General features: G+C 41.9%; 1 protein-coding gene across 5 annotated transcripts in view; it reads right to left on the minus strand.

Annotated features, from left to right (window-relative positions):
• The window catches only part of ABCB4 (ATP binding cassette subfamily B member 4), a 63,247-nt gene that overhangs the window by 1,319 nt on the left and 49,100 nt on the right, over positions 1-12,828 (minus strand). For all 5 annotated transcript variants that reach the window (XM_080667058.1, XM_080667060.1, XM_080667059.1 and 2 more), the window contains 6 exons: positions 12,316-12,519; positions 8,575-8,675; positions 6,681-6,821; positions 3,966-4,122; positions 2,766-2,963; positions 1,164-1,370 (listed from right to left, as the gene is read on the minus strand). In XM_080667058.1, the coding sequence (XP_080523184.1) occupies positions 1,164-1,370; positions 2,766-2,963; positions 3,966-4,122; positions 6,681-6,821; positions 8,575-8,675; positions 12,316-12,519 (1,008 nt within the window). The remainder of the gene's footprint in view (positions 1-1,163; positions 1,371-2,765; positions 2,964-3,965; positions 4,123-6,680; positions 6,822-8,574; positions 8,676-12,315; positions 12,520-12,828) is intronic.

Consider the following 12,828-nt stretch of genomic DNA (forward strand, 5'->3'; position numbering starts at 1 on the left):
ATAAGGAACCCAGTTTATTCTTTTTTAAACTCATTCACTCACTTAAATATTTCCTGAGTACCTGTTATGTCCAGAACTGTGGGAAGTGTGTAAAAATGAATTCAGCTTTATTCCTATCCCGAAGGAATTAAAATCTAAAGAGAAATGCATATTCAGCATTCAATACAATTTAAGTAGCAAATGAGTAGTATAGGCAACACTATGAAAGATCACAGAGGGAAATAGAAATTGTGGAGATAAGGTGGGAGAAGGAGAAAGGGGAGGTAAATTATAGATACTTTAGTAGTTGGTAAGCTCGATATTGAGAGGACATTCTAAGCCAAAAACGCACAGAATGGATAAAAGTACAAATTGAGTTGGTTCAATTTATAGTGAACTGAATACTACTCAGCAATAAAAAGGGATGAACACATACCTTCAGGGAATTAGGCTAAGAAAAGCTCATCTCAAATGGTTATATACTGTAAGTTTATATAATGTTCTAAAAGTGGAGAGTTACAGAAATGAACAGTCAGTGGTTGCAGAGGTTGGGGGAGTGAGAGTGGGAAGGAGGGGTATGTGCTATAAAAGAACAACATGAGGGATCTCTGTGGTGATAGAATGTTCTGTGCCTTGACTGTGATGGTGGATACATGAATCTACAATGCAGTAAAATTGCACAGAACTAAATACACACATATACAAATGTGTACACGTAAGACGAAGTGTGAATGAGATCCGGGGATTGTATCAATGTCAATATCATGGTGGTGTTTTGCCATTTTGTCATTGGAGGAAACTAGGTAAAAGGTACATAAGATCCCCCTATTCCTTAACAACTGCATGCAAATCTATACTTACCTCAAAATAAAGTGTTTAATTAAAAAAAAAAGTATCACCAGGGATACTTGGCCTCAGTCTGAATGCAGCCCACCAGTTCGCAACCTGCGATACGGTGTGTTAACTTAATATCACCTTATTTGTTCTCACTACATTTGTATGAGGTAGACGTGACATAAGGACACTTGGTATCATGAAGTTCCGTGTCTTGTCCAAGGTCAGAGAGCTAGTAGATAGACACCTTCTGTTACCAGATGTTGGCGTGTGGCTTTGGGAACTGTGTGGGGCAGGAAACAGTGTGCAGTTGATCCTGATTTCACCCAAAGAAGTACCAGTTAACTTACATGGGGTAAGGTCTCGATGAAAGGATGTATGTTGGCTGCTTTGGCTGCACTCTCAATCTCATCCTGGGATACGACCCGGCTGTTGTCTCCATAAGCGATGTTCTCGGCAATGCTGTAGTCGAACAGGATGGGCTCCTGGGACACAATCCCAAGCTGGGCTCTGAGCCATTGGAGGTTGAGTTTCTTTGCCTCTTGACCGTCCAGCAGCTGAAAACCAAAGTCCACGAATTATAAGAAGGGCTTGAAAAGAAAAAACCAAGCGGATGTGGGTGCATACGGGCATCAGCAGTTTGTGAAATACCAAGCCTCATAGCCCCTACACACTTACACTGTTGGAGGCCAACATAGCCAACGGTCTTTATGATGATCATGCTGTCCCTTTCTTGGCCTAACTGGCAAAATGACAGAATATTTGGTCCTGTCTTCATATTCCTCTCTTTGTCCCTCCCTATCTGCCCTCTTCAGGCAAGGGTACCATCCCCTGCCTTTAGGAAGCCCGGAATTAGGTGTTCTACTCATACCTGCTGTCCCCAGAATGACTCCAACCTCTCAACTTGACTTTGTCCCCCTCCCGCAGGCATACCAGAACAAAATGCAGATTCTGAAGCTGGTTACCTCTGACCTACTTCTACTTCTTTCCCCTGAGATCTACCAGCTCTGACTGTTCTCTCTCTAACAGCACCAAGGACAAAAGTTCAAGGGGAAGTGTGCAAGGTCAAGAGGCAGTGTCCTTGGGAGAATGGTTTGGTTGGTGGAAGTTTTGTTTTTTGTTTGCTGTAAGCAGGAGGCATGATGCTTCCAGAGCAGCCTTGTGATGTAGTGACCGTAACGCAGCTTCCTGCAAGGTTAGAGTCACCAGAGAAGAAACAGACACAGGTTCAATTAGTCTTGACCTCTCAATCGAGAGATCCCCGCCATAGTATTAGCTCAGCATATCCACAGTGCTGAGCTGGTTTGCCCGTGTTCATAACTACCGAGTGACTGAAATGGTGGAAGCATAAGGTTTTCCAAAAAGAAACAACAAGGTTTAACACTTTGGTGACTGTCTACATAGGGGTGAGCTCCCAGGGCTAGGTCGGTGGGTGCTACCTAAGGTGATGGAAGAGGCAGGCAGTATCAGAGCCGAGGCTTCACTTATGGAAGAGAGCCAGAGCTAGATCCCAGGAAATCAATGATGAAAGCCAAACGTGAATGGACTGAAGGTGAGGGTCAAAGTCAGAGAGCCTGGAGTTCAGGGTTGGAGAAGGCAAAGCAGAAGGGGGTGGGGAGGGCACAAGCAGGCACTAGCCTGTCCTGGCAGCCTACTTAACACTCTGGCAGGAGTTTGTGCTTTCCTTTATAAACCAGGAACCGAGGGTTGACTTAGGAGGATAAGGCTGGCTCAAAAGGCCCATGGTAGATAGAGGTCAACTTCAGATTCACTATTTCCTGAACTAAATTCCAGATGTTCTACCTGACTGTTCCAATATCTGTCTGACCCTGGGTGCCAGTTTAGGGTTTGTAGAATGTGGTCATTCTATCAAATAGGATTGTGGGAATATTGGTTTAACCGCTTGAGATACTGCCTTCAGTCAGGTTACTGACGGAAGAAAGTGCACGTACCACGGTGCCGGCCGTCGGGTCATAGAAGCGCTCCAGCAGCTGGACCACTGTGCTCTTCCCACAGCCGCTGCTGCCCACCAGGGCCAGCGTCTGGCCCTTCTTCACCTCCAGGCTCAGCCCCTGCAGCACGGGCACGTCGGGCCGGGTCGGGTAGTTGAACACGACTTCATTAAATGTCACATTTCCTTCAAACTTATCCTAAAAAAAAAAAAAAAATTGTTTTAATGTTGCTATTGTAATCGGTCTGATCCTTATTGTAATAAACAGTATTATTTCAAGAAAACTTTACCAAAGACTGTAGTAAAAAGACATAAAGGTCATATTCATTGCAAGGGCTAACACTCGTTAATATGGACAGAAAACTGTTCTATAAAATGAAGATGGGAGATAGGTAACAGGTTATATTAAATAGTCGTATCATAGATAATGGTTAGGTAACCTCGATTTCTGGTTCATTTAAGACAAATATTTAGCGTTCTCAAAGGACAATCGGGAGCCTAGAGCCAAGCCAGTAGCTAAAGATTCAAAGGTGTGGGAATGTAGGGCCGTTCCCACCCGCAGGCTCAGTGGGCAGCCCCGTCCCAGGCCCTGGCAGCCTCTTTCTCTCACTCTCTTCATCTCACTCACCAACACAGCAAATTTCTCAGAACATGAGTACCTGGGAAAGTCCCAGAAAGATAGCCTCTCTCTTTACCCACACTGCTTCTTGTGCAGTAAAATGTACAGGAGCTTGTGTGGTGCAAAGAACCCTCCATCCAAGCTTGAGTTAACTTTGGAAATAGTAAAGTATACTATTACTCACTGTGAATACAGTGGCCTTCTTACCAATTGTAATTCAGTCATTACAAGGATGTAATTAAAGCCAAATTGCTCATTGCATTTACATACAGAATTACATGCATATACCTTCATGCAGTAATGACTAACAGTTTTCATAAAAATTAGCCAGTTCCAGTACATCTGGACTTTATCCTGTTTGTTCTTTTTTTACTTTTGATGTGCTAAACCTCAGAATCCTTGAAACTCCCTATGGAATTTTAAAATGCCAGGAAAGTTGGCCAAATCCTAGATCTGTAAATATCACCAAGATGAATAAATGTCAGTATAATCACTATAGACTTATCCTGGGGTCACAGCTGAGCAGACAGCAGACCTTTGGAAACAATGAACCAAGCACGCAGAAGGCAGCAGAGAACTCACAGGCCTCAGGCCTTCCTCGCTGTAGCTGTCAATCAAAGGTTGTCTTTCAAACAGCATGAACAAGTGGGCTGCCGACAGCTTGGCTTTGGCATAGTCTGGAGCAAAGGAGCTAGCGTGTCCTAGCGCCACGGCGCCAAACACGATTGCTGAAAACACCCTAGAGACCGGAAGAAGAGGGATTAAAATGTTAGCCTGCATGATTAGCTCCATGATGTTTAAAAGTCCACAGACATACTGCCCACCAGCACTGATATTTTTTTACTCCCTTAGCCATGCCCCCACCCCACCTCACCCCACATTCCTATGAAATTCCAGTAACGAAGGAGCGAAATCCACAGGCGAGGCAGGTCACCATGGAGGGTTTCTTTATTCCTTAGGTGCTTCTACTTGGAGTTCCTGTAACTTTCCACAGTTCTTGTTTTGGAAGTGGCTTATAACTGAATCTGATTTGTAATCTCAAGGAATTTTAGTAACTACAGATACCCGTTTTAGAGCTGAGGGAACTGAAGTAGAGAGCGTAAGGGGCTTGGTCAGCGCCAGACAAGAAGTCATGTTTCCTCTTGCATATACAGCCCTGACTGCCAGTGTGTGGTTTCTGCTAGACTCCCGCACAAACAACAATGACCACTGGGGTTAAAGAGCTTTGATTAGGAAAAATGAGCCTTTACCAGAAATAGCTTTTCTCTTAGAATTAAAATAATTATTGACACTACCCTGAAACAATCGTCCTAAGCTAAAGGTCTCCTTTCTAATTAAATAGTCTTTAGAGGACAGATATGGTTTATAACTGCGTTTATGAAGGGCCAAAGATTCCCAGGACCTTCATCTCCACAAAGCCATTTACTTCTGGCACCAGAGCTCCCCCAGAGAAAGGGGAGAGGGAGAAAACCTTTGTCTAGTAATAATGGAAACTTAAAACCTTTTTGCTTCTACCAAGCTTCTACATCTAGGATATTAAAATGTGTTTTAATTACATGGGGACAGGAATGGTGGGTATAGTAAGGCTCTCAAATACTTGGTAAGTTTGGTTACCAAAAATTAAATTGTCAAATAGTGATGAACCCACATGTAGTTGCCTAGCTTTCCTATACCAATCTAGCTTTAGCATGGAAGATTAAAAAACTGGCTTCCAATTATCCAGAATTTAACATGTTGATGGTAAAAATGAAACAAAAAAAGACCAATTTCCTCAGTGATATTTTTCTAGACAGTAGAAATACTCCAAGTTGTCAGTCCCCAAGCTGAGCGGCATATTTCCATTTGATCTTCCAAAACCACTTTCTACTCTCTACCCATCTCTATGTTGTACCTTCCCCGTCTGTCAGAGGCTGACCCTTCATGGACTGCTCCAACAGCTTTTTTTGTCCTCTGGCGTCTGATGGAGTTTGGCAATGAAGGGGACTGCTGGGGGTGGGAGGGCTGGAGGAGAGGGAGCCCAGGGTATTTGGTTTCTTTCTTGTTGGCTTGTTGTGTTGTTGGTATCCCTCCACCAAAGAGGACAGAAGGCACTTATTTTTTTCATAGTTATTTCAATTTCGGATGAAAAGAAAAGAACAGCTTTTAAATACTTCACCTTCCTTGTTTTGACTTTTTTTTAAATATATATTTTATTGCTTTTTTTACAGAGAGGAAGGAAGAGGGATAGAGAGTTAGAAACATCGATGAGAGAGAAACATCGATCAGCTGCCTCCTGCACACCTCCTACTGGGGATGTGCCCGCAACCAAGTTATGTGCCCTTGACCGGAATCGAACCTGGGACCTTTCAGTCCACAGGCCGACGCTCTATCCACTGAGCCAAACCAGTTTTGGCGACTTTTTTTTTTTTTTTTTTAATGGTTCCTCACTAGTGCTTCAAAATTCATCCCATCAGAGCAGAAATATGACAAATGATCTTAAAGAAAGAATGGCTTCCCTTTGGCAAGACTAGACTGCAACTTAATTGAATGTATTTAGCATATTTTGAAAAGAGGAATGTATCAATTAGAAAGACCACTGGTTAGTCTTGGAAACTAAGAAAATGGGAGAGAGACTAAGGCAAATATTGGCAAGGTCATCCAAAGTCTGATTAGGGGACAGAGCTTTTGCCAGACATCAGGCAAGCATTCCCTTCTCCTTGACAAGGCCATCTCTGGTTGCCCATAAAGAGCAAGCTATTTAACCCTCTGTTTTCAGTCTATGGTCATCAGCAACTTTCTAATTATGATTTCTATCTGCCTACATTATACAATAAGAAAATTTGCGCTCTAGCCAGTTTGGACGAGTGGATAGAGCATCCGCCTGCGGACTGAGGGGTCCCAGGTACAATTCCGGTCAAGGGCACATGCCCAGGTTGTGGGCTCGATCCCCAGTAGGGGGCGTGTATGAGGCAGCCAATCAATGATTCTCTCTCATTATTGATATTTCTATCTCTCTCTCCCTCTTCCTTCCTCTCTGAAATCAACAAAAATATATTAAAAAAAGAAAGAAAATTTGCTATCCTCGTATCTGGAGTTCTATCTAGTCCTAAAATTCTGGTTTATGATGAGCTTGGTTAGTTTTTGACACTCCAGTTATTAAACTGTCCTTGTAGTATTGATTAGATCAGCTTTCTGTAGTTGATTCAACTCTCTAAACTTATCTTAGAACAAGAGAGGAGTTTTTTCTACTCTAAAATTTTGCATAGACGTATTGAAATCTTACTATAGAATATTCTTAATATTTTAAGAATTACTTACAGAATAACATCTCTGAAGAGCATATGTCCATTCACGATGAGATAGGCACCAAATCGAAAACAACCGGCATAGGAAAAATACATAAATGCTTGTGAAATACTAAAAGTAATTCCATAGATGTGTGCCTTCCGTACAGAATTTCTGAAAAGCAAATTAGAGCATTCATAACCATCTCTTCAACTACTCCTAGCACTTTGCAGTGGAAAGAGCACAGCTTCTAAGTCTAGTTGACCTGGGTTTAACTTCTGCCCCCAGTTACATTAGTTTAAGTAAGTGACTTAACCTTTCTATGTAGCAGTTTTCTGATTTGTACAATGGGGATAACCAATATGATGCAGAATTGTTTTGAGAACTAAATAAACAATATATATAAATCTCTAGCATAGAACCTAGCTCTTAGCGGTTGCTCAAATGATAGTTGCTGACACAGATAGTCAACCCCTATGATGTAAACATGATTATTGTGTTAAAAATATTGAGGGTGGGGCTGGCCTTAGCTCAGCGGTTCCTTCGACTACAAAAATATTGAGGGTGTCCAAGTTAGCACTAAACTTTGAGTTGTCTGAATGTGATTTCTTTAATATCATTATCTTGTCTTCTATGACTAGTTATCATCTCTTATGTCAAAACTCATCTTTCTGATTCAGAAAAGTAGTGTCACTGAGGTTTACATAGAAACACATTGGGCAGTCTTTCCTCAGCTAGATCCCATCAGCCCCAATAAGTTTTTAGTATTATTTCTAATTAGATCCCATCCTTGGTATAGCTAATTATTATTCTAAATCCTCTAAAAGAACAATAATTTACTTTTAGATTAGGACGATTAGGAGGAAGGCATTTGCCAAGAGAGAAAAGTCAAAGTATTACTGATTTGGATAACTTTTAAGTTATGTACTATGATTAGTATTACAATATTAATATTACTGAAAAATTTACAATGATATTGAATCCTTAAATCACAATCAAATTAGAAATTAGCTCCAGCGTTCTATTATTCCTTAATTCCCTTGCAGTTTCAAATAAACCACAAGGTCATAAATAATGCCACATGTATATGTCAAATACCAAGTGGACAGAAAAATGTAGCTGCATGAAGTATACATAAAAAGGAGATAGAATAAATTGAGAATTTCAGATATCCATTTTCAAATCTGTAAGTGTTCAAACTATTCTAGTCTACAGAATTGTAATCTAAGTTGTATTCAGTTTTGTTAGTGTTAAAATATATTCACAACACCTGACTTAGAAAACCAATGGGGCTGATGTTGATATCTGAGGTACGCAAAATACGGTGACAGAAGGTAACTAGACTTATGACGATCATTTCATTATATATGTAAGTATTAAACCACTAAGTTTTACAACTGAAATTAATATAACATTGTAAGTCAATTATGCTTCAATAAAAAATAAAATAAAACTTATGAATTGTTTATTTCTGGAATTTTCCATGTAATATTTCAACCGGGGTTGACTAGGTTACTGAAACTATGGAAGGTGAGACCGTGGATAAGCCTCTTCTTTGGCTCAGTCCACACAATCCAAAGAAAATAAAGGTTTAAAGCAGTTCCCCAAAAACAATGTTTATCCTGACTCAGCCAGATGGGTTGTCTCTGTTGCCTGCACTGATGAACAAAAACTTGCACAGTCTTCTGGACTGCCCGATTCTTGGAGACCCAATCTATTGTTTTTAAAAGAGATAGGAAAATCTGATCCTATGGCCCAGTCGCATCAAAAAGCTACTTATTTTCAGTAAGATAATTAGCAAAAAATAAAAATGTGATCCTTACAGTTGCATTAGTGCTTGGAGCAGCAGAGGTTTATTATCTTTTGGGGACAATAACTCAGCCTTGGGCCGGCACTTGGTTCTTAGTAACAACCATATGTTCATTACCTGTAAGGTCCGTACAATTTTTCCACATACATTGATTCAAATTTTTTTTCCTGGGTCAAGGACACAACTGTCCTAATATTTTCTATCGCCTCTGTTGCAATCTGTAATGTAGAACAGATCTTGATTAGACATGGGGCTTTTCCTTCTGAAACAATGAAAAATATAAACCTTGGGGCACTCTGAAAAGAATCCTGAAGGGTTTGAAGTTCCTTCATTTTGAACGCAAAGACATAACACTGTGTTCTTTAAGGCAAGCTGTATGACACAACTGGCAATCCGAAAAGCACTTGTGGTTGTGCCAAGTACAGTGGACAAGCTTTTGTATTCCGGGGAGACCGACAAGCTTAGGCAAGAATGGTAGCCTGAGCACGAGAGCCCGATTCTGTTCCAGCCCTGCCACCAGGCAGGTACTGGACTGGCTTTAGTCACAGCCCCACATGGCTTGCTTTCTTCAGAGGGTGGAGTTCCAGAGAGTTAGGCTAAGTGATTTCTAAGGGCCCACGAGAAGTGTCCATCATTCCTCCATGAGCACATCCCTACGTAGAGGAACTGTGCACCGAGAGTTGGAAAGAAGATCCAAACTGTAAATAACATGACCCTGCCACAAATCCCTGATTGAACCGGGGACAGACCCCTGACTGATGCAGGCCAATCAGATTATTTCCTGGACCTGGAGGCAACTGCTTGAACTGAGAAGTCCTTGGATTGGGAGGTTTAGGTCACCAGGGTGTATGTGGGAAGCTGGTCTGAATACGCAACAACGGAGGAATGGAACAAATGTACAGAGGGCCTCAAAGACAACAGAGCCTATGGCTCTAAAGGAGGAGCCAGGACTTTCCAGTAACATAAGCCATGGGTGTTCCCTGCACTTCTGTGTGTCCTTACATTACACCCTTTTTACCCAGACCAGCCAGAACAGTTCTCAGATGACAGCCAAACCTCCCCTTGACTGATGTTCACTTGTCTGTGACAGCTTACCAGCCTAAATCATAGATCTGCAGCTGCCGTCTAAACCATTAGCACAAGGGACTTCAGGTTTTAATTTTAGGTTATCAGCTTTATGACTTCTACCTTAGCTCTCAGCTTCTGTAGGCAGGAAAAAGCAAGATATTTGATACTTCAGGCTGAATAGCCTTATATCTCTATTATAAATGAAAAAAACCTAACAGTAGTAATAGCTGGAGTAGAGAACACTTATTGAGCTTTTACTATGTGCCAGGTATTACCTCATTTAACTGACATGATGTTATTTAGTCTCACAATAACCCTGTGAGGTAAATATTATTCCTGCTTTCACAGGCGAGGAACTGATGCACAGAGAAGTTATGTGGCTTGCTTAAAGCTCTTGAGTTAGGGAGTAGGCAAGCAAAGACAGTCTACCTAAGACCAAGTCCAGGTTCTTAACTCATTATGCCATTCTGCTCTCCATGCTTTGTCATTTACACAAGGAGGAACTGGTACACTCAACTCTTGATTTTCTGGTCGTGGATTAACTGCTTGGAGGGTTAATTCTGATTCAGCAGGACCTTAAATTCAGTAATTAGGCAGGACCCAAGTCAAGAGGGAGGGTTACTATTCATCCTTCTCCACCCCCCTTCCCAGCAATCAACACCCTCACTACCAAGCCCTTTTTTAAAAAATGAAAATGGGAAGATATCCCGAATCCCAATGTACTTTACCCATGAATAATCCACCAGATAAATGAGAACATTTCATTTTGAGAAAAAAAAAATACAGTGATGTGGGTAGTTTTCAGAGACTTCTTTCTAACCCTCATTCTGTGTTAATCAAGAGTTGACTAAATAAACAAACTTGAACTGTGATTAAATTGCTGGTAATGAACATTTAAAATTTCCAATCTCATATTTTCTTAAAAATCACCTCGCCAGGTTAAAGTAGCTGCTAAAAATAGTTTCAGAGTGGTCAGTCTGAGTTACCCACTCTCTGATCCCTAGAATGGCAGAGTATGTATTAGCTGAAAGGACATGGGACGTTATCTGGTACAATTCCTCATTCCACAAAAGCGGAAAGTGAGGACCAGACCTCCTCTAGTATCACACACTGTGAGTAGCAAAGCCACGATTCTAACCCAAGCTTCCGTGTTCGTTTGCCATACTGCTCAGTTCTAACTGCCTTCCTCCTGCCCCAATTCTGGCAAATTTCAGTGTTCTTTAGCCATTTATAGTACAGTTCAGATTCTATTGTCTTCACTAGGTTCAAGATGTTTTCTTTCATGTCACTAGTCTAAGAAAAATGTATCTTCATTCTATCTACTGACAGTTCTCGCTTCTGAAATGGGAAAGGACACGGAGTACAAAGGAGAAAGGAAACAACACCACGTACAGGATGTTTTCTCAGCAGTGAGCTGTGACAAACAGAAGTCAAGGACATGATGCCCTGAAGTCCCACAGCCAGGAGCCCAGAGGCTCTTCAAGCACATAGGGCATCCAGGGCTTCCTGAGTTTGGGCACCATGCACCGTGCTAGTGCTCTGACTCGGGCAAGGCTGCAGGACCCACACGAGAAGGAAGGGAAGGAAGCGTTCTGATGGGAACCTGGCGGTGAGACGGACGCTGCTCTGAACTCAGCTGATGCCGTTGAGAGAGAAGGGGCAAGGCTCTCATTGGCTATCACTGGCTTAGTGGCCACAGGCTTGTTGGGATTCTACTCTCACCCCTTGCATGCCCGCGCTCTGGAGCAGGTCACTCGCCCGCTTCTGAATGCTTTCTTCCCTGTGAGTGGGAACACGGTCAGTCCCTCCTCACTTAGCTGCAGCAAAGGCCGGTTGCAGTCATGTTTGTGAAAGGGCTTTGTAAAGTCTCATGCTGTAGGAACTATCACACTACATATTCATGAATTGCTTCACCTCCTAATGTTTCAATAAAGGATAATATTTACATAAGTAAGAGTAAAAAATACCCTGGCTGTAACCTACACTTAAATTTTTAAATGCATGCACATGTAAATAACATATTTATGTGTAGGCTTAGACACATTTAAACACGTATAAAGGGGCTGTGTAATAAAGAGCTTCAAAATTAGGCCGGATTTGAATTCCAGGCATGCCTTTCACTTGTTTGATTCTCAGGTTCCACGTCGGTAAAACTGGGGTAACACAAATGCCTGCCTCATAGGGTTGTTGTGAGGATATAATGAGTTGGTGCACATAAGTACATACTTAGAACAATAATTGGCATAGTAAAGACGAAGTGTTTGCCCAATTGCCAGTATAGTTAGAATCACAAATCGAAGCGTTACTGCCCTCTGGTGGCGGTCCACCTCAATTACAGAAATCACTGCCAAGAAGCAAAGAACTTTTAAGAATCAGCAAGTTCCCTACCTTGAACAATTCACTTACATTCTCTGTTTTAAGGACTCCTCATCTGTAAAATAGGGGTGATATTTGTCCTAACAATGGCATCAGAGTATGAAGTAAAAGGTAAAATCAGCTTTGGAAATTCAGAAATTCTTTATAATGACCCCAGGTAAAGTGTTTTCTACAGGCTAAATGCTTTCCATTATTCCATGTTCAAGTTCTAGGCATTCTTAATACATGTACAGTGCTGGCAATTATTAGCTGTAGTGAGCACAAACGTTTAATCATTAAAACATTAATTCTTAAAACATTCGTGTTGCAATAAATGATTCCAATAAAACATGCCAAAAAACAATGCTCACACTAACACATAAAACACATGGCCACACACAATGCTCATGCCAACGGAAGCCCGATGTGACCCACCTTTCCAGCAGCTTCCAGTTCCTTTTTATCTCTTTTGGCATTTCCAGCCAACATTTTCATTTCAACAATTCCTGACACAGCGATAATTGGAACAACCGATAACAGCAAAAGAGTTAACTGCCAACCGTAGATAAACGATATGATAATGCCAGTCCCAAGGTTGGCTGTATTCTGTGCCATTAAAGCCAACCTGGTCCCCGTGGCCTGGAAGAGCGAGAGAGAAAGGGGGTTTAGGCTTCCTGGGTGGCAGGGTTTTGCACCTGTGCTGACATTTGCTCCCTTTCACTACAATAAATCCAAGACCCCTGTGCTTAACGCACGAGGCTCTGCACGTTTTTTTCACCTCTCACTCCCGTCCTGCCCACGTGAGCTCAGCATTGCAGCACCGAGGAAGCAGCGTCTCTGCTTGGGGACAGGCTTTGGGGCACGCACACTTTTTTGTGAAGGCAACGTTCACAAGGAAACTCCCCCCGGTGTTCTCTGGTCATGTTAAAGACTATTTGCTTTAAACGT

Source organism: Plecotus auritus (genome assembly GCF_963455305.1).
Source record: "Plecotus auritus genome assembly, chromosome: 4".
In the NCBI taxonomy this organism is placed as follows: Eukaryota; Metazoa; Chordata; class Mammalia; order Chiroptera; family Vespertilionidae; genus Plecotus; species Plecotus auritus.